This window comes from Apiospora marii (assembly GCF_038362585.1).
Source record: "Apiospora marii strain CBS 49790 chromosome Unknown utg000009l_segment0_segment0, whole genome shotgun sequence".
Taxonomy (NCBI): Eukaryota; Fungi; Ascomycota; class Sordariomycetes; order Amphisphaeriales; family Apiosporaceae; genus Apiospora; species Apiospora marii.
This window is the reverse complement of record NW_027117381.1, coordinates 1,004,921-1,027,406: the sequence shown is the minus strand read 5'-3', so window position 1 is coordinate 1,027,406 and position 22,486 is coordinate 1,004,921. Positions and strand designations below refer to the sequence as shown.

At 53.3% G+C, this 22,486-nt stretch overlaps 9 protein-coding genes across 9 annotated transcripts; 6 read left to right on the top strand and 3 right to left on the bottom strand.

The window, feature by feature from the left end:
- Positions 1 to 1,298: 1,298 nt before the first annotated feature.
- On the bottom strand, positions 1,299 to 3,318 carry PG985_011830 (beta-lactamase/transpeptidase-like protein; the record flags this gene model as incomplete). The annotated part of the gene is made up of 3 exons (XM_066831597.1): positions 1,299 to 1,800; positions 1,877 to 2,931; positions 3,070 to 3,318. The coding sequence occupies 3 exons, from the start codon at positions 3,316 to 3,318 to the stop codon at positions 1,299 to 1,301; spliced, it is 1,806 nt and encodes a 601-aa protein (XP_066679647.1).
- A 1,565-nt stretch (positions 3,319 to 4,883) lies between these two features.
- Positions 4,884 to 6,745, top strand: PG985_011829 (multidrug resistance protein; the record flags this gene model as incomplete). The annotated part of the gene is made up of 2 exons (XM_066831596.1): positions 4,884 to 5,388; positions 5,445 to 6,745. The coding sequence occupies 2 exons, from the start codon at positions 4,884 to 4,886 to the stop codon at positions 6,743 to 6,745; spliced, it is 1,806 nt and encodes a 601-aa protein (XP_066679646.1).
- A 2,142-nt stretch (positions 6,746 to 8,887) lies between these two features.
- On the top strand, positions 8,888 to 11,621 carry PG985_011828 (uncharacterized protein; the record flags this gene model as incomplete). The annotated part of the gene is made up of 8 exons (XM_066831595.1): positions 8,888 to 8,953; positions 9,039 to 9,118; positions 9,302 to 9,726; positions 10,093 to 10,276; positions 10,836 to 10,977; positions 11,056 to 11,169; positions 11,326 to 11,393; positions 11,504 to 11,621. The coding sequence occupies 8 exons, from the start codon at positions 8,888 to 8,890 to the stop codon at positions 11,619 to 11,621; spliced, it is 1,197 nt and encodes a 398-aa protein (XP_066679645.1).
- A 670-nt stretch (positions 11,622 to 12,291) lies between these two features.
- Positions 12,292 to 13,948, bottom strand: PG985_011827 (uncharacterized protein; the record flags this gene model as incomplete). Its single annotated transcript, XM_066831594.1, has 2 exons — positions 12,292 to 13,631; positions 13,714 to 13,948. The coding sequence occupies 2 exons, from the start codon at positions 13,946 to 13,948 to the stop codon at positions 12,292 to 12,294; spliced, it is 1,575 nt and encodes a 524-aa protein (XP_066679644.1).
- An 803-nt stretch (positions 13,949 to 14,751) lies between these two features.
- Positions 14,752 to 15,090, top strand: PG985_011826 (uncharacterized protein; the record flags this gene model as incomplete). Its single annotated transcript, XM_066831593.1, has 1 exon — positions 14,752 to 15,090. One exon carries the CDS (start codon positions 14,752 to 14,754, stop codon positions 15,088 to 15,090), a length of 339 nt encoding a protein of 112 aa, XP_066679643.1.
- Positions 15,091 to 16,135: 1,045 nt separating this feature from the next.
- Positions 16,136 to 17,412, bottom strand: PG985_011825 (uncharacterized protein; the record flags this gene model as incomplete). Its single annotated transcript, XM_066831592.1, has 4 exons — positions 16,136 to 16,167; positions 16,538 to 16,770; positions 16,833 to 16,923; positions 16,980 to 17,412. The coding sequence occupies 4 exons, from the start codon at positions 17,410 to 17,412 to the stop codon at positions 16,136 to 16,138; spliced, it is 789 nt and encodes a 262-aa protein (XP_066679642.1).
- Positions 17,413 to 18,009: 597 nt separating this feature from the next.
- PG985_011824 (uncharacterized protein) lies at positions 18,010 to 18,416 on the top strand (the record flags this gene model as incomplete). The annotated part of the gene is made up of 2 exons (XM_066831591.1): positions 18,010 to 18,248; positions 18,320 to 18,416. The coding sequence occupies 2 exons, from the start codon at positions 18,010 to 18,012 to the stop codon at positions 18,414 to 18,416; spliced, it is 336 nt and encodes a 111-aa protein (XP_066679641.1).
- A 368-nt stretch (positions 18,417 to 18,784) lies between these two features.
- Positions 18,785 to 20,476, top strand: PG985_011823 (cytochrome P450; the record flags this gene model as incomplete). Its single annotated transcript, XM_066831590.1, has 3 exons — positions 18,785 to 18,963; positions 19,028 to 19,466; positions 19,541 to 20,476. The coding sequence occupies 3 exons, from the start codon at positions 18,785 to 18,787 to the stop codon at positions 20,474 to 20,476; spliced, it is 1,554 nt and encodes a 517-aa protein (XP_066679640.1).
- Positions 20,477 to 20,927: 451 nt separating this feature from the next.
- PG985_011822 (membrane bound O-acyl transferase family-domain-containing protein) lies at positions 20,928 to 22,317 on the top strand (the record flags this gene model as incomplete). Its single annotated transcript, XM_066831589.1, has 3 exons — positions 20,928 to 21,745; positions 21,800 to 21,966; positions 22,028 to 22,317. The coding sequence occupies 3 exons, from the start codon at positions 20,928 to 20,930 to the stop codon at positions 22,315 to 22,317; spliced, it is 1,275 nt and encodes a 424-aa protein (XP_066679639.1).
- Between the last annotated feature and the right edge of the window lie 169 nt (positions 22,318 to 22,486).

The following is a 22,486-nucleotide window of genomic DNA, read 5'->3' as shown; positions in this document are numbered from 1 at the left end:
AAGACGACGAGGTCAACGATGGTATCAATAACAGGCACTGAGCTGTAGGTAGGAAAGAAGAAGAGGATTGATGGCGCGTGATTGTGTGGTAGGAGAGGGATGCTAGTAAGGTGACAGGAAAACTGCAAGTTTTATATGGGACAGAGGCAGTGAGCTGTGGAAGAACTACGACGGCTAGGTCAACGATGGCATCATTAAGAGGCATTGGGCATCACCTAGGGAAGAAGCAGAGGGTTGACTGTAGGCCCTGTAGGTCATGCTTGGTGATGGTACTGAGGCAGGGGACGAAAGTGCAGGTACCCAAGTAGCTCCCCAGGCAACTGGCGACCCGGGATGGGTAAACCGGGGGTAAACTTTGGAAAAACCGAAGTAGTCCTTATAATTACCAATGACAGGAGATTTTGCTAACCAACGTGTTCCCCCACACTGAAAGCTAACGGTGTGAGTCTTGGGCGAGTCGTAGTGTGAGAAGCTGCGCAAAACCGGTTACACGAGTAGCTACGTACAAACCGGCAGTCCAAGCGGGATGAGAAAACCCACCGTGGTCCTCGCCACACAGGGTTTTCGGGGGTAGGCCCCGGTTACCTAGGTCGCTGCGTTGGTCGGCCGAGGATGGACCACAAGCCAAAGTCATGGGGCGAATCGGTGGGCAACTGGGGGATGTGGGCAGTGGGCAGCGCGCAGAGGGACACTTCTAACCCATGGAGATCTTTTTTTGCTGTTTTTTTCTATTGTGACAAGTACCGATCTTGGACGGTGTATCGTTTGTTGTCTCGCTCCCGATCACCGTTTCTTCAACTCCTCAGCCGCTGCCCGGGCTGCTAGGTACCTGCTTTTTGACATGTTTGGTCAAGTGGTAAGGCAGACGCGTTGCCTTCTATTGTTGCCCAACTTTTGAACCTCACCTACACCTTTCCACGGAGACCACGGTTCAAATCCCTCTGTTGCAGTTTTACACGATACTTCTTTTTATTTTTGACCTCTACCACCCTGCATTCCGCTCTTGATACTTCCCACCAGAATCTCAACATCAAAATCCTCTCCCCTATTCAGTGCATGCACCACACTACCTCCAGCTTTACATGTTTATCGTCACCGCGATGTATTTGATGACGTTTAACTGCCCCAAAATGGTCACAAATAGTTATATTGCTTGTGCCAGATTTTATCTTGCCTCCCAACCGTATCATCGTCATCATCACCAAAACATCCCAACGGTGTGAATGGCAATGCAACCAACACTCTGCAACCCTTCTTCAAGATAAGTCAATAACATCATTTCAATGTATCTCCGCCACTTAACTGACTCTCGTGAACCACACCAAAGGCACCTCGTCGTCCTCTTCTATCCTCAAGTCGATACCAACCTCCGACACCTCCCCACGCTCACTGAGCCGAAACTGAGCCCGTACCGACGCCAAAGGCTCCCCAGGATCCGTAAGACCCTTCACGTGTGCCCACCCTACCCAGTAATCGCCCGATACGTGCTCCAGTACAAAGACAAAGTCGAACATGGAAGTATCCTCCGCGTGTGCTTCTAGGTGACACCCGTCCCCCTTTCTGGCCGCTTCGGCCGGTTCCGAGTCCGTGATGTGGGTCTCTAACGAGTCAACGTCCCCACCGTTACTCTCATCACACACCAGATCGATGATGAAGTCGCCGTAGCCCGGGTCCCGGTACCTTCCCGCGTGCTGGTCGAGCGCAGCGGAGGGAATGAGCGGTGGGCTCGGGACATGGGGGTACAAGCGCTTGCGGCTACCGTCCATGAGGTGCCGACCTTGCTTTTCTTCCCGACGAAACCTAGTTGCGTACTTGAGTTAGTTTCTATCAAGACCAAGATGCACCAAGAAAGCGAAAGACGAAACCGGGTTCTTACTCTTGCTCGAAGTCAAACCTCCTACTCTCTTCCACACCCAGCAAGTCGTACATGATACGATACCAAACCAAATTCTTCGCTCTGGACGCTGAATTGCACATCACAACAATCCCCATATCCCGGGAGGGCATCATCATCATCGACGTAACGAACTCGTTGACGGTGCCCGTATGGTGCCAGGTCTCGACGCCCTCAAAAACACCATGCATCCAGCCCAAAGCGTACGTCACGGGCCCCGTAAAGGGCGGCCCCTGCTCGTCAAAGAACGACCGCGAGGTCTTGAGCTCGCGGTGGCCCGCGGCCGAGATGGGACCCTCCTCGCGCATCATCACGCGCAGGTACTTGGCGTAGTCCAGCACATTGGAGATGACCGCGCCCGCCCCGGAGTCCCAGTCCGCCGGCACGCGCGGCCGCTTCACGTAATACCCGGCAACACCCTGGCTGTTATTGCGCCAATAATAACCGTCGGCAAGCACCAGCTCAGCCTCCACCGCCCGAAACCGCGGGTCGCCGCGGTTCAGGAAGGTATCGTCCATGCCCATAGGCGCCCAGAGGTGCTCGCGGAAGAAGTCGCCGAGCCACATGTCCCCCGCGAACACTTCGACGAGGTACTCGTTGAAAAAGGCACCGAGCCACGTGCCCGCCGAAAGCACTTCGACGAGATGGCCCAGGGCCGTGAACATGTGGTTGTTGTACTGGAAGCGCTGGCGCGGCTCGGCGGACAGGGGCAGGTGGCGCAGGCGGCGGACCTGGTCGCGGCTCGACTGGGCGAAGGCCAGGTCGTGGGGCGGGTAGCCGGTCCGGTGGCTCGCGGCGTCCTCGAGCGTGACGTGCGCCGTGGCCCAGTCGTCGCTGAGGACGAAGTCGTCGCGCAGCAGCTGCGAGATGGGGGTCGTCCAGGTTAGCTGGGGGGCGCCTGTGTCTGGGTCTGCCGACGACGAGTTGTCGATGAGCAGAGATAGGGCGGCTGTGGTGAAGGACTTGGTGGTGCTGCCCGTGTAGAATAACGTATGGGGCGTCACTGGTGTGGAAGGGAGAGAGGCATAACCGAACCCCTGAGGTATTGTTAGCCCTTCATCACGACAGTTACTTACAGTCGACGCCTGCACTATTGCTTTTCATATATAAACATGAAAAAGAAGAACGCAGCTGACATGAGGATATGTAGGATCAGGTCGAACTATAGCTCTTACTTTTGCCCAAGTTTCGTTCCCATTGACGATGGCCACTGCCATGCCCGGGGCTTTCCAGCGACCCATCACATCGTGGATATATAACTCCAGCTCCTCAACTGAGAATGGTAGACCTGCGTAGGAAGCATCGCTGTCGCTTTCTTCCCCTCCAATTGGGAACTGTGCATGTTTATCCTCCAAGCGAATGCCTAGGGAGGGACTGAGCAGAGTGCAGATTGCAACATAGACTGGAACACTGTGACACCTCATGGCAAAGATACATGGATATTGACAAGACGCTTGCCAACGGATTTCGATTGAATCACTTGGCGCATTTGACTCACATATTAAATACAAGGGAAAAGCGTGGCGACGGTTCAAATGAACCGGGGTAGATCGGTCGGATTCCGTACTATTGAGGGGATGCAGGACATACGCCCCGATCGGGGTAGTTACCCTTTTGGTCACTCATTGCGTCAACCACGCAACGTCAGCATTGAGTCAATTGAAGAGACTTGCTGACAGCAACCTGCGATGCACGATACATTCAATTGGTATCTACAGTACGGATATCAACCTGGGGGAATCGTGAGAGACCGGGATGGCGATAGTTGAAATGGAGGGAGATCAGACTAGACCATAGGTTTGCTATTTTTGAACTGTCAGTAACTTGGCACATGTCGATCGAGGGGCCACAAAGTGCTTTTAACCTGGGTAGTGCATCGTAGGTATCCATGGCTGCATCCCCAAAGATGCATGTCTGTCCCGGTTCTGCATCAGTCACGTTATTAGACAGCTTTGCACATGATGCCGGGATAGGCACTGCGGCACGGGGGGCTAAAACCCACCCAACGATGCAACCGAGATTGAACAGCTGAGGTCTGGCCACAAGGGCAGCCCGCCAGCCTGCATACAACACTTTGGTATGGGCGACAAAACGTTACGAATACACACAAGTAATGTTAGAATGAATGTCAAAAAGTAAGGATGCGTGTTGTCGGTATTTTTGAGTGTGCATTTGGTCTGGAAATCAACTGCCGCGTCCGTAGGAATAAAAGGTGCGAGAAGTCGCCATTGCTCAGTCTGTCCGGGGTTGGGCCGGTCGCGAAATCCGACTTGCTGACCTCTAATTCCTCCAATTGGCTCGGTTCTCTTCGCTATGAGAATCCCTCCCTGGGACGACTAGGAAGGTAAGTATCGAACCGTTCAGTCGGGAACGGGAACGGGAACGATGTTGTATGTGCCAACTCCAATTGCTCCCTCGACTCGTGCCCAATTGGAAGAACCCGTCGTACTGATTTATGCACAAGAAATAAGACACAACTCGGGTGAATGCACCTCCCCAGCTCCCGAATATGAGCTGGCTCTCCAACGGCCCTCAATATATGCCAGCTGGGCCCGAAGAGCAAATGTCTTTTGACGTTGTCCCTTACTTATCGAATATTCTATCTCTATTCCCTTTTCTTGGCGGCTAAAACCATTCTGTTTAACCTTTTGTTTCTGAAGATCAACAACGAAGTGCACTCACTTAAGCATTTGGCATCTTGCTGTACCCAGGTCACAGGCGTGACAGCTGCAGTCTGCCCAATAGCCAGGAGGATTGAGCAGCACAAGCTTTCCGTGGCGACACGCTAAGTGCAAGAAGCAAACAATCCAAGCTTGGGTAAGTTTCAAAACGCTGCCATCGCGAAAACCTGCCTTTGAAACATCCTCCTGAATTGAATTTGATATCGTCTTGGCCTACAGTCCAACATGTGGAGTATGGAGCTAACGGAGCTCGTAGGGCGTAGCGCCCAGCGCACTTTAGGCGTTTCCCAATACCCAGCAAGCCAGGAATGGCTCCTACAGCGACCGCCGGAGACCGCGACAATGATAGAATCCGACTAGAACGCCGAATCAGTCGCCAAGCCGCCGACGAAGGCCACGATGCCGACATCCCATCCGGCGAGGGCTACGTGCTAGATGCGACCGAGGAGAGAAAACGCCGCGCCTCTTTGGCGGAGAGGAGGAGAAAGTTCGACGTGGAGCAACACCCGCGCCCGCACACTGCCGCCGGAGACCCATCTCCTTCATCTCCTGCGGGACCCGCTAAAGCCGACGACATCCACCACCAACTGCCAGAGCGCGACGTCGAGAAAGCGACTGGTGGAGCAAAGGCACAAGACTCGGGATCTGGCTCCGGCTCCGGAACTAGCCCAAGCACGGCCGATGACGACGATCTCAATATTGTGTGGTGGGAGGAGAATGACCCCGAACACCCGTACAATTGGCCCAAGTGGCGCACCGTCGTCAATTGTCTGTTGGTTAGCCTCATGGTCTTCATCACCCCCCTGGCATCCTGTAAGACTCCCTCAACTGTACCAGAAAAGTATTGATAACACTGACATGCTGCACAGCGATCTTCGCCCCCGGCGTGCCCCAGCTCATGCGCGAGTTCCAGAGCACCAGCCTCGAGATCGCCTCCTTCGTAGTCTCCGTCTACATCCTCGGCTTCGCCTTCGGCCCCCTCTTCATGGCGCCCCTGTCGGAGATCTACGGGCGCCTGTACGTCTACCACGCCAGCATGGCCGGCTTTATTGTTTTTGTCGTCGCCTGCGCCCTCGCGCCCAACATGGGCGCCCTCATCGCCTTCCGCTTCCTCAGCGGCGTCTTCGGCTCCTGCCCCGTCACCAACGCCAGCGGCTCCATCGCCGACATGGTGCCCCAGGAGGGCCGCGCCGCCGCCATGGCCGCCATCTCCATCGGCCCGCTGATGGGGCCCATCGTCGGGCCCATCGCGGGGGGGTTCCTCGCCGACGCCGAAGGGTGGCGCTGGGTCTTTTGGCTCCTCGCCATCGTCGGCGGGGTCATCGCCCTCGTTAACGTCTTCGTCTTGCGCGAGACGTATCACCCCGTCCTCCTGGAGAGGCGGGCGAAGCGGCTCCGAGCGACGACGGGCAATATGCAACTGCGCTCCAAGCTGGATATCGGGCTCTCGCCGCGCGACTATTTCGTCCGCAGCATCGTGCGGCCTGTGAAGCTGATTATCTTCTCTCCTATTGTTATTGCTACGTCTCTCTTTTTGGCCATCACCTATGGCTATCTCTACCTCATGTTCACGTCCATGACCGAGGTCTTCCAGCAGTACTACCACTTCAGTACCAGCATTGTTGGTCTTGCCTACATTGGGCTGGGCGTCGGCTCGCTCAGCGGTGTCGTCCTGTACAGCAGCACCTCGGACCGGTACATGAAGCGGAAAGCAGCCGAGGCCGATGCCCTGGCCGCCGAGACGGGCGCCGAGCCCCAGGGTCTCAAGCCCGAGTATCGACTGCCCCTCTTGCCGGTGGGTAGCCTGGTGATGCCGCTCGGCTTCTTTCTCTACGGTTGGACGGCCGAGAAGCACGTCCACTGGATCGCGCCCATTATCGGCACGGCCTTCATCGGTATTGGCAACTTAATCGTCTTCATGTGCGTCCAGCTCTACCTCGTCGACTCCTTCGGGCTCTATGCCGCCTCCGCCATGGCCGCCAACACCCTCGTCCGCTCTGTTGCGGGCGCCGTCCTGCCGCTCGCGGGGCTGCCCATGTACGAGCGGCTTGGCGTCGGCTGGGGCAACAGTCTGCTGGGGTTTATTGCGCTGATCCTCTTGCCCATTTCCCTAATGATCCTTCGGTATGGCGAGTATTGGAGGAAGCGGTTCGTGGTTAAGAACCTGTGAGCTGGTCGTCGGAGACCTCTGTATATGGTTATAGGGCAATACAGAAGAAGGGCTAGCAAAAAAATAGGTGAAAGCTGGGAGCGATCAGTGATTCGGGATTGACATGGAATATTAATACTGGATATGCTAGCGGAAGCATCTTTGGCGCTTGGATTTGGCATGACCATGTACTAGGATGGGTGTCTTAATGGCACAAGCTATCCCAACAATATCTACATGCATTCTCGGCATGCGATATACAGTAATAGATAAGTACATTATGCCTGATCTAGACGACCGTTTAGTTTTTCTTAACATTTTATTCTAACAAACTGGTATGACGAAACCACTGACAGCTACGAACGATAGTTAACAGATTTGGCATTTCAAGAATTGCCGACCTAGCTTCACGAACGGTTATATTTCACCGTTTCGTATATTCCGGTCAACTGCCGACCAAGATCAATCTTGCTTCATCGTTTTGAAAACATAGACAGTATAGCGATCCCACTATCATCATCATAAAACAAGGCAACGACAGTCACCGATGTTTAGAAATAGCAGATGAAGGAGAGATGGTTTGGTGTTGGAGTGATGCTTTCCGAAAATTGTCTGCTGCGGCGTACGGGCCACCAACACGGCCAAATCACCAACACAATCGGCCGAGATCGACTGCTCAAATTGAACACCCCTCTCCTCTTTCGTGGCCAACATCCTGACTTCTTTCGTCTTCTGATGGCAGCGTAAGTTCTAAAGGACAAGGTTCCCGGGACGAGAGGTCATCAACAAGACCCTTCCGGCTCCAGAGGGTCAGCACTACCACTACGCTGGCATGTTGGAACGACAGGTTTTGGAGCCCCCGCCCGACCTCCATGCCACCATGGTGCTTCCGAACTATGTCAACAAGACGGTGAATAACTTCGCCTCTCACGTCGGTCCGCACCGGCCCCATGCCACGACCGGGCTGTGTCACACAGACGCCCGACAGCAGACTGCCAGTTTGAGCCAGCACTCGAGACGGACGACTGAGGCTGGAAGGCAAGCCAAAGGTGAACTGTTTCTCAAGTGGTGTCGAGTACAGCACAATAGTCTTTGTGGCATCAGAATGAGAACCGAAGATGGGCGTATGACTCCGTCTACAGAGAGTGTAGCCATGATCCAGACCAGAAGATTGAGTTTTTCAACTTAGTGGCCGCGCCCTATATATCTTTACCTTCCGGCCCGCAAGCATCTGTTTCTGGTCCTTATCATGTTGGTCGCTCTTGGCCACCCGAGGCTGTTTCTACTCACAGAACTGACCCGGGTATTGAGGTTTCATCGGCCGCTTCACCACCTCCGCCTGCGAGTTCCAATTAGCCTCCTGTCCCGTCAAGGTCGGCCACGGCTGGCAGAGATAATTGGAGTGATAGTTCTTTCATTTTCTCTAATAATTTTCTTCTCGTTTTTCACTTTCTTCCGTTTATACGAAGCGATCTTAACAGGATATTTCTCTCTCCGAAGTAAGTTTACGTGTATTACGTAAATAACTACATATACCCTTCTTATAATCAGTACTTCTCGGTCAGTAGTAAGCGGCAATGCATCAAGCTTGATTGAAAATGCAGTCTGCCAGCTTGTATATTACTCGGTATCTTTTATGCGCTTCCAATATCGCCAGCTTGGGGTTCGGCACGCCTGACGTAATGTCCCATCTTAGACTACAATACATACGAACGCCGCATAATCGTACAAGCTGAAACAGACCAAATAGTCTGCCGGATAATCTAGCCAATAAAAGATAACCATCCTGCTACATCGAAGCCACAAGTGCTTACACTCATGCCGTCTACCAATCATCAGCAGGATGTTGCCATATCTGCAATGTTCGTATCATCCTGGAAGGCATGCCCGTCAGCTACGCGGGTCTGGACTGACGTCTACAAAAACCAGTGAAAGGAAGACATGTCTCTGAAAACTTTCCAACTCTCGTTGTCACCTACAACGTTTCCTTTCGAGGGCTCATATAAACCCCATTATCCGGTAAGCTGAGGAATTCCACCACTGAAGCACCAACAACTTTACCTCACCACGTACTCTTGATTCAGGAAGGCAAACATTTTTAACCAAAGCATAACAAACAGAAGCAAATAGTTACTTTATCATCCGAGGAAACAACATAACATCATGCTACCTCTCAAGTTGATTGTTGCCATCACGGGCTTGACCGGTTTTGCGGCGGCCGGTCCCGTGGTAAGTATCTCTTCCACCTTTGCAACCTACCTTGCCAACAACGTACCGAGTGTGGCATAGCTGACTGATTTCGTAACCCATCAAGGCTGGACACGGCAACGCCGTCAAGATGCGGGACAACGGCTTTGCCTCCGTCCCCGGGCTGTTGGAGAAGCGTTGCACCGAGTGCGAGTGCCCTGGTTTTGAGGGGGCTTGCTGCTGCCGGTTCTCGGATTGCTGCTGCGACGCTGACGATTACTCGTGTTGATGAGGTCGGGGGAAATTGTTGACAGCTGGATTTTACGTTTCTTAATACAATCCTGTCATATTGTTGTTTTATTGCTTTTAAAAACATGTAACTTTTTATAGCAAGAACTGTACCGTTCGTGCTCTCAACGTTCGTTTAAAGCCAACGATAGAATGTTTGTTTCATATCGCCTCAACCGAGGAGTTGGACAGCCTTCTTCGTCGTCGAGAAAGCCGTCTTTCACGTGACCTCCTAACGCTCTTTCATTTCGGCTACGAGTTGACCCCAATGCTCAGTAATGTCCGGGTTTTGGTCCGCGTAGCTGTTTACATCATGCTGCGACATGTCTTTCTCGACCTTTTCTCTACCGCAGGAGAGAAGGTCTTATCCTGGTCGCATGAAGAGTTGCACTGGCGACGCAACACTGTCTGCTGCCTCCAGTTGAGCACGGAAGCTCGCCGCCTTCTTGCGCCGAGACTTGCGGCGTGGAGCAGTCGTGGCGGCGGCGTCGCACGCCCACGGACAGACACGCCCACTGTCGGCCGCTGTACCCCTCTGCCACCTGCTACTATATTTGGCTCAAGAAGGACGTTGCATTGGGTGATCACGTCTTGCAGAATCTGTTGAACTGCGTGCCGGATGCTTTCCTAGTGGCAAGATCCACGCACGATCAAGGGGATCACGATATAAGGCTTTGCTCGAGCGAATGGCTGCGGCACATAGTCTTTACAAGAATACGGGTTCTGTCACAGATAGGGTACGAAACCGATTGTACAAGCGCTATTAGGGATAGTGAAAAGGCATCTTGTTTGACTGAGCAGAGGTTCTTCTTTGTCCAGCTGTTTTCCCTGCCGGAGATTGAAACGGTAAGCTTGTTCAGGCTTCACCCAGTGTCGTTGAGGGATCAGAACAGCGCCAGCAGATCTTTTCAAGAACTGTATCGAAGTTGATGCTGCTGCTCTATTCGGCACCAACATGCAGAGAAGCACGCTCAGCTTGAAGAACACTGAGTCTCTGTCTCAGCGCTCCTTCGTCAACGTCGTTTTCTGCCCTGCCCTCGCCTTTGATATGCGGCTCTTGCTTACTGGAAAGCATGGGTGAGCGGCATGTAACATGAAGATTAAAATGCAGAGAGCCCTTGATAAATTGATTCTTACCATGCTTCTGCTTTGTACATCTTCGGGGACGAACCTGGTCGCGGGTATTGCTCGTACTCGGGATGGCGATGCTGCCTTGGGCCCAATACAGCGGCTTCACATTCTTCAGCCAGCTGGGGTCGGGCCCATGGCTTATCGGTCGTTGCATAGATGTTGCTTAGGGAATGATCCTCTGTGTCAATGAGCAGCAGCTTCCTCCATGGCTGGACTTTCCGGATATCCAGATGAGTGACAGACATCTTTCAAGTCGTGACGGTTTGGATAGGTTGACAGTGATTGAGTTGCCTGACTTGGGAGGATTTGAGGTAGCTGCCGACTTCGTCCAGTCCAAATACACAGGCTTTGGTCCCAGGATTGCATTGCCAGCCAAGTGAGGGGAAACACGCTTGTTCTGCCTCTGATGCATGTAGCCACACGTCGTGTAAGTGACCCTGGAATTTTGCATTTGATTTTGGAAGATTGACTCACACATTTCCTACGGTATAACGACCATGGCCAGCAAAGCCTATGCCCCTCTTTCTTTCCTTCGTGATCTCAAGATTTATGTAGTTGAGAAGCCATATCACCTCGCCCCGACCAAAGACAGGAAGTCTGATTCGGTGATTACTGACCTCGCACATGATGTTTACGATTATGTGGAGGTTACCCACATCCGAGGGAGCGAGGGTTTGTTCCACCTAAACATTCATGGCTTCAAGCTTGCAGAGCACGATATATAGATGCCCAAAAGCGATCTTGCCAGCCTAGAGACTCGAGATCAGGAGGCTTCAGAGACACAAAGCTTCCCCAAAGCGTTCCTCGGTGCCAAGGGCGTTCAGCTGATGCACTACAAAGTCAGGATCGCACTTTAGCAGCAGAATCTGTACTGAAGAAGGAGGACAACATCCGAGGGTGGCCTATACCTGGCGGACATATTGGTAGACTGGTTTCTCCTGGAGGTTTATGTACCATGCTGATATCTGACAGATGCCTGCCCTAAGGGTGCGTAGCAACGAGTCAAGCTCCACTGGCCTTTGGAGACCGAGGAATTGCAGGCGCAACGCATACAAATCCTGAAGTAAGCCCCTTCTGAGGCATGTTGAAGCATGCTGCTGAAAGAGAACAGCATATGGAGGCCCCTTGAGTCGCCACCGAGGAACTGCCCATGGCGATCTATGATGTACGCAGTGTCGACTCCGAAGACATGGTGCTGGCAGATCAGATGTCACCAGGTTACCAGGGCGAAAACACATTGCTCTACTTTAACCAAAAGCAAAGGTTCTACTACGTCTCGGAACAGCATTAGAATGAGGCGTGGGTCTTGAAGCAGTTTGACTCCTTGATGGGAGTTGCTGGAGGTGGGTGCCAGACCCGATATGCCATACACGACAAGGGAAACAGCTGATACGACTTACAGAATGTCCTCACACCTCTTTCTAACTGGATACGCAACCTACCGACAGAGACGAGGAAGACTAGGATATAGAGATAGCGGTGTTAGTGGTCTACTAGAGGTAACGGCTTCGTATAGGATCGTTAAAACGCTTTTTCTTTTTAGAAATTATTTCGTTTATTAAACCTTTTTATTTATTTCTAAATTAATCTTTTTACGATCTTTTAATAGTTAAGAAATGTTTTAAAATATTAATTTAAAAGATCGTAAGGTTTTTCGAAAGAATTAATTAAATCGTAATAAAAATAGCGACGACGAGGTTTACGATCGATTGAAGAAATATTTCGAGTATCACTCGCCGCCGCGCGCGAAGTTTTATTACCAGCATGTATATATAACTTTGAGGCACCTGGTGAGCAGCAGTACCGGGCAAAAGTCGGAAGCTGGCACAAACTATCAAGCCAGATCTCCATATATATAGACTGGCATGGCAGGAAGGTAGGTAGATGACAGTGAAGCATTTAAGTCATTGAAGTACGTCGAATTGCTACTTGATTGGAAGATATGAAAGACAAAAAAACAGCTAAATAACACTCAATGCCGTAACCCCCAGCAGGACCAACAAAGCCGCAAGTAGTACAGCCATGCCCAACAACAGATACCGAGCAACCAAGTCCCAACCAGCTGCCGCCTGATAGTTCCTCGCCGCCTTCTTGCGGTTCACCGTGCGGCGCAGAGCAGCCGTGGCGGTAGATCTGCACGCCGGCAGGACGCGCGATGGTACTACCCAATTGCCGTTGAAGGAGCGGAACAGCCCCAGCATGTCGTCCTGGAGGACCCTCTCGACGTCCTCGACGGTGGCGGTCCGTCCTCCCTCGCACTTGTCGTCGCCTTCTCCTGCCAGCCGGGCCAGAATGTCGTGCGCCGACACGGGGGTCGAGCTGTCGATCAGGACCGCGAGCACGGCCAGCACGAAGTCCCGACGGCCCAGGTCCCGGATCATGCGCGCCCGGAGCTGCGAGTCCAGCTGCTCGTGGCTGCGCAGCCCCTGGAGGTACTTGATGGCGGCCTCGGACGATTTCATGCGCCGCACCTGGCTCAGGACCGCCCGCGTCCAGAAGAGCCCGCCGCCCATGCGCTGGATGGCCGCGATGGCGGCCGGGAGAACTCTTCCGGCGTCGATGGTGCCGCCGCGGGGGCTCAGCTCGCCGAGACCCGTGTAGATGGGCCACGAGACGTCCAGGTCCCGCGCCGTGTAGGTGAGGCGGCCGGCCTCGGGGAGGCTGGCGCCCAGGATGCCGTGGTCCCGCGTGGTCACGACCAGCTTCAGGGTGAAGCCGGTGTCGGGGTCGGCCGCGACGGCGGCGAAGCGCCCCAGCAGGCCCTGGATGTCCCCGGAGCAGTCGTGGATGCTGTCGAGAACCAGCCAGACGTTTTGGACGTACCGGGCGAGCTTGACGAAGATGGCCCAGTAGGCGTCGACCGAGTCTGCCCGCGAGAGCAGCTCGAGCCACTCGCCCTCGCCGCGGGACGCGTCCGTGGCCGTGTCCGGGCGCTGGGCGAACATAGACCAGAGGGTGGCCTGGAGGATGTCGGTCGGGGTGGTGCTGCGTTGGGGGCAGCAGTTGACGAAGCAGTATACCCCCTTGACGACGGGGTCGGTTCGGAGCGCCTCGTGGATCAGGCCGGCGATGATCGTCTTTCCGCTGGCCGCCGGGCCGCCGATGCTCAGCAGGGCAGAGTCGGGGGAAGCCGCCCACTGGGTGTACAGCTCGTGCCGGAGCACGAAGCCGTAGGTGTCAAGATGCTGCTCGGTTTCGACATGCCAGATCATCTTGATATCTGCCATGTGCTTGTCTTTGCCCCTCTGGAGCGCACGACTGATGCCATCAATCGCGCCTCTCCATCGGCAGACATAGCTCACTATAAAGAGAGTTCCAAGTCAGTAACAGACCCAGCAGTGCACTGGGTATTGCTGTGGGACGTCAGGGGGATTAGAACTTACAGGCTTCCTCGATGCCCTGAAGCTGCAAGCCGCTTCCTGGCAATCTGGCCGCGAGGAGCTCGGAGAGCGGCTGGAGGACTGCGAGCAGCTCCGTATACTCCTCGCTCGTGGGATCCCAGAGCGCATGGGTGAACTCGGCCAGAGCCTGGTTCTGCTCGGCCTGGAGTTGCCGGGCGATCAACGCCGCGCGGGCGCGGGTGGTGGTGGTAGTAGTGGTAGTGGTGGTGGACGACATGGTGGCAAGGGGTGGTTCGTGAAACGAAAATAAATAATTGCGATATGCGGCGGCGGCGACGATGAGGTTTGAGATCGTGAAGCGCGAAGCTGATGGGTTTGAAGCGGGAAAGGATCGTTTGGCCAGCCCAAGGCCTGGTATTAATAGTGCTGCCCCGGCCCCGGCCCTCTGTTGTCCTGACGCACGTCTTTTCACGGCCGCGGGCAATATCGTCGACTGCTGACTACGCAGCGCAACGATGCGTAATGGCCGTAGCGCTGACGAGTATTGCGATGCCGGTATATCAACTTTTTGCAATCGTGACCCGGTCGTCGTCGTGTGGCGCAGACCTGCGCTTGTTCACGCAACGTTGCGAAATCTAGCGTAACGAAACGCAGCTGGTAGCAAAAGCTATATTTTGACGCAATGCCGTTATTTTCACGTTTCGATAATAGCTACGCCAAACGAGTCACGATTGCAAAGCAAACGTTTTATTGCGCCTCGGCCGTTGCGTATAACTCTTGTCATGATACGCAACGACTGGGCGCAGACCTGCGCAAAAACGAGGTCTACTCGGCCGTCCCGGGTCAAGAATGCGTAAGTCGATATAGCCGTTGCAATGTCGTTTCGATATTAGTCGACAGCCGTCATTCCGGTATAATACTCGACCTCGCTACGTTTGATATCGCTGAGGGGCCTTGACGCGACGCGAGCGCGTTAAGAAATGCGTGAACCGGGCCGTCGTTAACTCTCTTTTTCCCCTTTTTTGCGTGATCGTACTCGAAATAGAAAACTTTTCGGAATGTTAGTATAGCAATGAAACGATGATTATATGTCGTCTAGAAACTCACTTGAAATCGAATACTTTTCAAACTATCGCGAACCTTGCCGTCGCGAACGAGCTTCGATCGACCGAGATCGAGATTCGTACCGGCGCGTCGATGATTCGCGATACGAACACGCCCGAGAACGTCCGGACGTACGGTTTCGTCCTCGCCAACCCGCAGTTTCAAGACTGGCTCGCAGCGCCCGGCTTGGCCGGCCTCGGCATCGTGGGATCCGACGGCATGGGCAAGACCACCGTCCCGGGTTCGGTATACGAGGGCGTCCGCGCGGACAGCCCGGGCCGTGGTATATGTATATTCTTGGGCCGCAGCCTCTAGATTCGGCTGCCGAAATGGACGAACGAGTTTAAGAAATCCAAGAACGCATTAAATCTAATACGAACAGGCTTGATCTTTTCGACCACTCGTAAGAAATCGGGGTAGCGAGCGGGCCAGGCGGGCAATCGAGTTCTGTTTCGGTGTCAGCTACTCGCGAAGGTTGCGCGCCGCGTGGGTACGATTTTGCTGGCGTTTGGTAGCATGGAAGGCTGCTCGAGCGGCCAGGCTCGGGGCTTGGTAGACCACGAGCAAGCCTGCTGTTCTCTGGGTTTTGCAGATGTTGGTGTAGTGCGAGACAGAGATAGACAAAGTTGGAGAGATTGGGAGTAGGAGCTGGCTGGGCTGGCGGTGTTGCTGGTTTCCTTGAGCAAAGTCAACGAATATCCGAGCAGGCCGGGTGGTGAAGCCAGACTAGCTGGGACTGCTTAGCGAAAGCAGCATCGACATTGTACTTACTCAGCTTGCAGAAAGCAGAGGCAGACGCCAGCGAACCTCGGGCATGTGGACAGGTTCAATTCCAACAGGATGAGCCTTTTGACCCAAATGTGCTGCTGTTGACGACGACATTGTTGCCGTTAGGCAGGTAGACGATCAGATAATTCTCACGACTTTCCCATCGGAGGGATATTTGGTGCCGCTTCGAGATTTCAGGGTGGTATGTGCTGGCGTATGTAAGGGCCAAATGGTGAATCTGGGGACATGGGCTGTAGTGAAGTTACCGTTATAGTAGGCGAAACACTACACGTTCAGGCAGGTAAGAAGGGAAGTTTGAAATAAACTGATCCTCCAAAGTTCCAGTCACCGATGACTTACTCGGCAGTAATTTTCAATAGAAGAGCACCACCCAAAAGAAGCTCGGGTTGATATTTGAGGTATCGAAGATCTGGTGGTTACGAGGGAAAATGTTCTTTTTTCCCGAAGGGAACAATGTCAACAAATGTGTCGATTCAGTCGATTATCTTTAAACCACGCTAAGACAAATCCATGCTAGCGCTTCGTTTTCGCGAATGGTCATGAATGATCGAGACACGCCAGAACGTCACTTTCACTTGACAGCATCGTCACCAAGCTCAGCATCTGAACAATGTAGATGCTGACATATATGGCAGGGGTAGAGCAAAGACGGTTGATATCATCGGGATACCAACTGGTCCATAACAAAATATCAAATTCTTGCACAAGACTTGTCCGCTGCTTGGAGGACAATCGACCTGCCACATCACGTGCTTGGGCCGATATGCTTTGTTGTTCCACCCTTGGAAAAGGTCTAGACATATCGAATAACTAATAAAGAACTAGCATGGATACCTCAACGCTTTGCTCCAGCCCAGTCTTCGGACCTGCTTTACCGGCTTCAAATGAGGTATGAGGGCAACCTAACAGCAGGTCAGCACATCCAGATCATGCATGATGGATTCAAACTGGGATAGGAGCAGGCAATGCTTACCACCAGCCACTGAGTCCAGTGAGTCAAACTGCTTGAAAAGCCATACTTCGTCTTGCCGCTGCCCGTCTACATAGTAGAACTTGTGACCCGGGTTGAAGAGAACTAGAGTGTTTTCCCCTTGGTACCCAGGCAAAATCTGATCCGCCAACACTAAGTCACGAGCTGCCACACTGCGAACGTCGCACAAAGCCAGAGGCCAGCTTCTTAACTCAGGAGTCAGAGGCCTCCAGACACTGTGGATAGGTTAGCAAACCCGCCTTGAAAAAGGTGGTAAAGGTAGTATAGAGAGACCAACTTCACGATCTGGAACCTTCTCTTTTGTAACTCTGCCGCCTCTCCAGGCCAGTGTTGTTGGATCCGTGACGAAGCACCCTCATAAGACGCATCTGACAAATGTGAACTCCGTGCAGGTATATTCGTTGCTTCCTTCTCGTTAACTTACCGATGTGTACACCTGGAATGGGCCTCCCACGGGCCGCTCCACTTTCTTGCATCTTTGCCAGTGAACGATCTCTGACCATGTAATGCATTAGGCGGACCTCCTGGGCACCCAGGCACCCCTTGAGCAAGTTGGCAATCTCGTTGCTGTATCTCTCGCGAGCTTGTGACTTGTTGAAATCTTCCGTTGACAGCGATGTCTCGTGTCTCTCGAGTTGGAACCCCTGGACGTCAAGTCGGAAGGCATCTTCTTGGTCGCGGACATTGGTGACTTTGATGTTGTCGTAAACATCGTGCACGATGTTGGTCAGAATGGAGTCAGCTTCCCGGTCCTTGCTCAGGGTCAGGTGATATGGCTTCTCAACTTCGTAGAGCTTCAAGTCTCGGAGAAACGCCATCGAGGCTCGGATGCTGCTGGAATTTGTTGCTTCAGTCATTTTGGTTCCAGGACGACTCTTTGAAGACGATGTTGGATCATCCAATGTGGTGTCATCACTATCATCAGGGACACGTAACCCTAGTGTAGCTTCTTTACAGCTTGCGTGTGTTGACTGACCTAGCCGTAGATGTTTTGTAGATCCAAAATGTTGGTGGTTCTCAGGCATAGACAGGCCGTGTTCGATGCGGCCTCCTTTAGACGACTCCAGGCTTCGTTCCACCACATAGATGGGAAACACATCATAACCGTCAACGATGCACAACGCTGGTGCTCTTGCAACCTGTTGTGTATGTCAGTGTTGGCGTCCGGCATCTCGAGGTCCTGAGTAACGTTAGACAATGCATCGTCCCGATTAAAAGGGTATGTAGTAGAACATTGAACCTCGGCTCATGAGACAACGGCAGGTGACCAGCATGTCGTGTAGCAATACCAGCTTTGTCGTCATCTCCGGAATCTCTGGATACTTATACCAATAGAAGTACCGGGCCATTCAAACCCGGAGAATCGACTGTTGACGCGAATCACCTCAATGACAACAAGTTTCTACCAACCACACGGTTTTCAGTACATCATACTGGCCCCGATCATAGCTATCATGGAAGAGCCCCAGAAGAGCGGAGGGAAAGTTCAGCCTTGGAAGCGACTACTACCTGAGATCGGTTCCGAGTCCGACGCCCTGGACATTTGCCTTGTATCCGACCGACCATGGGTACGATTGCAGCTCGCAGAAGAGGCACGAATCAATACTGCCGGACCACGACAGCTTCGCTATCCGGAATATGAGCCCTATCGACGACCCGACCCGTTTCCACAAATCTACAAGGCGGAAAAGGGGTAAGTAGTTGAACGGCAATATGCCTAAAGATCTAGAGACATCGAGAATGAAAACTGACAGGGCTCAACAGTAGATATGTGCCACCTGAAGAGGAGGATGGTCGACAGCCCTTCGCGGCCAATGCATGGAGTGATGCTATGCGTAAGCTGAATGCCAAGAAGGAATAGATTAGAGGAGACCTCGGAAAGCCAGAGTGACCTGCTGGAATTCTTGTCTGATGAGGAGCTATGAAATCTTCCTAGTTACTTAATTGAGAAGAGGATCAAGGGTATATACAGCCCTTGGATTGGGATAGCATTCTGAGATGTACACAGTAAAACAGTTGCCATAGCGCTCGTTTCGCACGGTATCAGGGGTTGTGCTGATCGGCCATCCCTAGATCCGGCAAAGGCGTTGCCCACGGGCAGAGCACAACCAACCAACTGCCTTATGCTGCAACCCATTCCAATCCCGAATTCAATCCTCCAGCTTGTTTCGCAGGTCGCAAAATCCACTTGCATTTGGTATATCCGAGACAATTCCGTCGGTGCTCACGATGATATCCTTTGCTATTTCGCTTCTTTTAGGCCTCCTGGCTATCCACTGTTTCCTGTATATGCGTTTGCAATCCACCCAAGATGCAAGAGAGCCGCCCCTCGCTGATGCTAGTGTTCCCTTTCTGGGTGTAGTTACTCGCATTGGATGGCAAGGTCTGAGCTACTGGCATCGACAAGCGTGAGATGGCCCTGTCGCAACATGTTTCCTTTCCTTCTCCCGCCTGGCTAACATGCTACTCAAGTGGCCTACCCATTATCACCCTGCGGCTTCCGTACTTTCGCATTTACGTCGTCAACTCTACAAAGCTGATCCCCATCGCACAACGACATGTCGCCACTATCTCCTTCTCGCCCATACTCGTAGACATGTCGGCCCGCTTCATGGCGGTGAGCAAGAAGACCTTTGAGATCATCAGCCGAGACCCTATGGACGATCACGGCTTCGTGACAGGCATGTCACGGGCGACGCATGCTGACCTGAGCCCTGGGTCCATGCTCGATGCATTAAACGATTCATCAATTCGGGTCCTCGCATCCTCACTGGCGGAAATTGCCAACAGAGGTCCCCAGCGTGTCAGGATGAAAGAATGGGTCGACAAGGAAATCACAATGGCAGCCACCGAGGCCATTTATGGGCCCCCTCAATCCGTACCGAGATCCTGCTGTGCTCTCCGTGTGGCCGTGAGTGTTCGCCTTCGCCCTACGGATCTTGAACACACTGATCAAGCAACCCACAATACCGCAGCGATTACGAGAACGGGCTAGCGGCACTTCTCCTCAACATCTTGCCCGCCTTCACAGCGCGGAAGCCTGCTAGAGCCCGCGATACCCTGGTAACAGCCTACGAGAAGTACTATGCTCGAGGCGGTCACCAGAGCGCGTCGGCCTTCATCAAGCACCGCTGCGAGTTCTACCTGTCGCGCGGGGTACCCTATGACGACATCGCCCGGATCGAGGTCGGTGCATCCATCGGCTTCACCAGCAACACGAAGCCGGCGGCGTTCTGGCTCCTTTTTCACGTCTGCTCGGACCCTGCCCTTTTGGACGCTTGTCGCCGAGAGTTGATGTCCAAGGCGGTGGTGCCTACTGAAGAATATAACGGGGTCCGTACTATCGACATGGCCCTCGTCAAGAGTTCATGTCCGATCTTGTTCGCGGCGTTTAAAGAGACGTTCAGGGTTCACAGCATCGGCATTTCAATGCGCCGAGTCGTCGAAGATGACATACTAGACAACACATATCTACTGAAGAAGGGCAGCTACCTCTTGATCCCCACCGCCGTCCAACACCGCATCAAGTCCATCTGGGGCGAAGATGTCGACAGTTTCGACCACACCCGATTTCTGCAAGACGAGGGTAGCAACAAAAGCCAGAAGAGCCGTCGCCGCCCCAACCCAGTAGCCTTTCGAGCCTTTGGCGGGGGCTCGACCCTCTGTCCGGGCCGGCACTTCGCGACCACGGAGATCCTGGCGTTCGTGGTACTGACCATCATGCGATTCGATATCAGACCACTAGCAGGCGGCGGCCGTTGGGTCATGCCGACGGTGGGCAAGTCCAAGCCCAATGTCGGGCTGGACCAACCTGATTACGATTTGGAGGTGGAGCTCGTTCCCAGGGATGGGGGAGTAGAGTGGAGGGTTGCATTTTCGGGGGGTGGGGGGCCAATGAGGGTCTCTGCCGAGGACGGCTAAGGGGGTGTTGGTTGACAAGCAGATATAATCGTTTAGGGGACAGCCAACTGCCATCATGTTACTGTTTTGGTCACATTACGCATGGAGATCAATTTAAAATTACCAGGAGGGATTACAATCTCAAATGTGCGGCCTGTTTCTTTTCTGACTGGCAAAACTCCTGTCGTGGGCAGTTCTGGAAGGAGCCGTCGGGCTGGGATGGGTTGCAGCCAAATCCCAAGGCAGCGGTTCGACATGGAAAAAGGGTTTCATTGATTGATTGGGTGGCTAGGGTCCAATTTTGGTGTTGGTCCGGCCCTGTCAAGTCGTGTAAGGGGCATATTCAAGCAAACCTCAATATTGGGCACTGTTATCTTGGTTGCATTCTTAACCACACATTGGACGCATCCGTTTCTCATCCTGACTCATCTCCATGGACGTATTGACTCATACCCTCGATGGTCATTCAAGCATGACCTACCACCCTTTACTCGACCCGATTGCGGTGCTAGTTTTCACGAGCACCATCGTCGGCTTTACCCCCGCCAGATCCCTGTCGCGCATCGCATGCCTCCCAGTTCTGGGTGCTTTAACATGGCATTGCATCCTTAACTGCCCATTCTACATTGCCCGAAGCGCATGGGCTTCGGCCGTCGGAGGCTACACCATCTCGTCGTTCCTACACTACCTAGACGTCGCCGTGCTGAGTAAATTGAGCTTCGACGATCATGGTGCCTCGCGAGACCCTTCAAAGATAGTTCAAGGGTCGGCGCCGCGTGGTAGTCGTCAGCGGCAAGCCACTCCCAGCTCTCGCCAGCACGCCCCAGAAACACCCCGATCACAAGTACTGCAGCGCGTCAAGTTCGGCCTTTCCGTCTTCTTCTCCTGGCGCTTCGTCAACACCCCGCACCAAGTCCGAAACTTGCCGCAGCTAGACGGGAGACTGCGTGCCTCGCGGGCACGCTTCCTCTGCCATACCGCCCTGACCATCGTGATTTGCTATATACTACTGGACATCATGGACTCCTCGTCAGACGCCGAGGTCTCCGCCAAGTTCTACACCCCGGACAAAGTCGGCGTCATTTCCCGGATCGCCGAGGTGTCTCTTGAAGAACTGGTCATGCGGCTCTTTGCCGCGCTGGGACTGTGCACCGGGTTGATCGCGTTCCAGCGAGGGGTGTACAATGTGGCGGCGTTCTTTTGCGTGGCTACAGGCATGAGCGATCCAGGTGACTGGCCCCCCTTTAATGGGCCGCTTACGGAAACATATAGCTTGAGGCGCTTTTGGAGGTGAGTATTACCACCGTAGCTTTCTTCCCGAGATTTCCTCTGACCGGCATGTAGCACCTTCTGGCATCAAATCAACACCCACCGGCTTAACGCCATATCCAGCTTCTTATTGCATGATGTGCTGCGGCTCTCAAGGGGCACCAAGTTTGTGCGATATCTGCGCATATGGTTGATCTTCCTGTTATCTGGAATCATGCATGTTGCCATTGATGTTGCTTCAGGTATGCTACATCGCACACTCCCGTCCAAGCTCACCATTTGCTGACACGTACACATCTTTAGGCATTCCGCTCCAGCATTCTGGGGCAATGAAATTCTTCGCCATCCAGCCCCTTGGGGTTTTCATCGAGGACATGTTCCTCGCGCTTTATAATTCCGGCTCAGAGTCGCCTTCGATACCCAAGACCACCCGGCTCTGGCAACGGTGCATAGGTTGGGCGTGGCTCGGGCTGTGGATGGCTTGGACGGCGCCGGCGTACCTGTACCCAATCATGGCACAGGAGGAGTCGGAAGAGAATGGGGGTGTAGTGCCCGTCAGCGTGATAGCCTACGCCGAGAGCTTCATTGGGTAGCTTATCATGGCCATCGCTGATGGCATAATTATTCTGTGTCACCTACTTTCGAAAACAATTGTTGTCATTTGTGAACACCATGCTTATTCCACTGTCTTTATCACGTTGGCTCCACTGCTTTCGGCGCTGTGCCACTGTTACTTACCAACAAAACTGATTTTAGTTAATG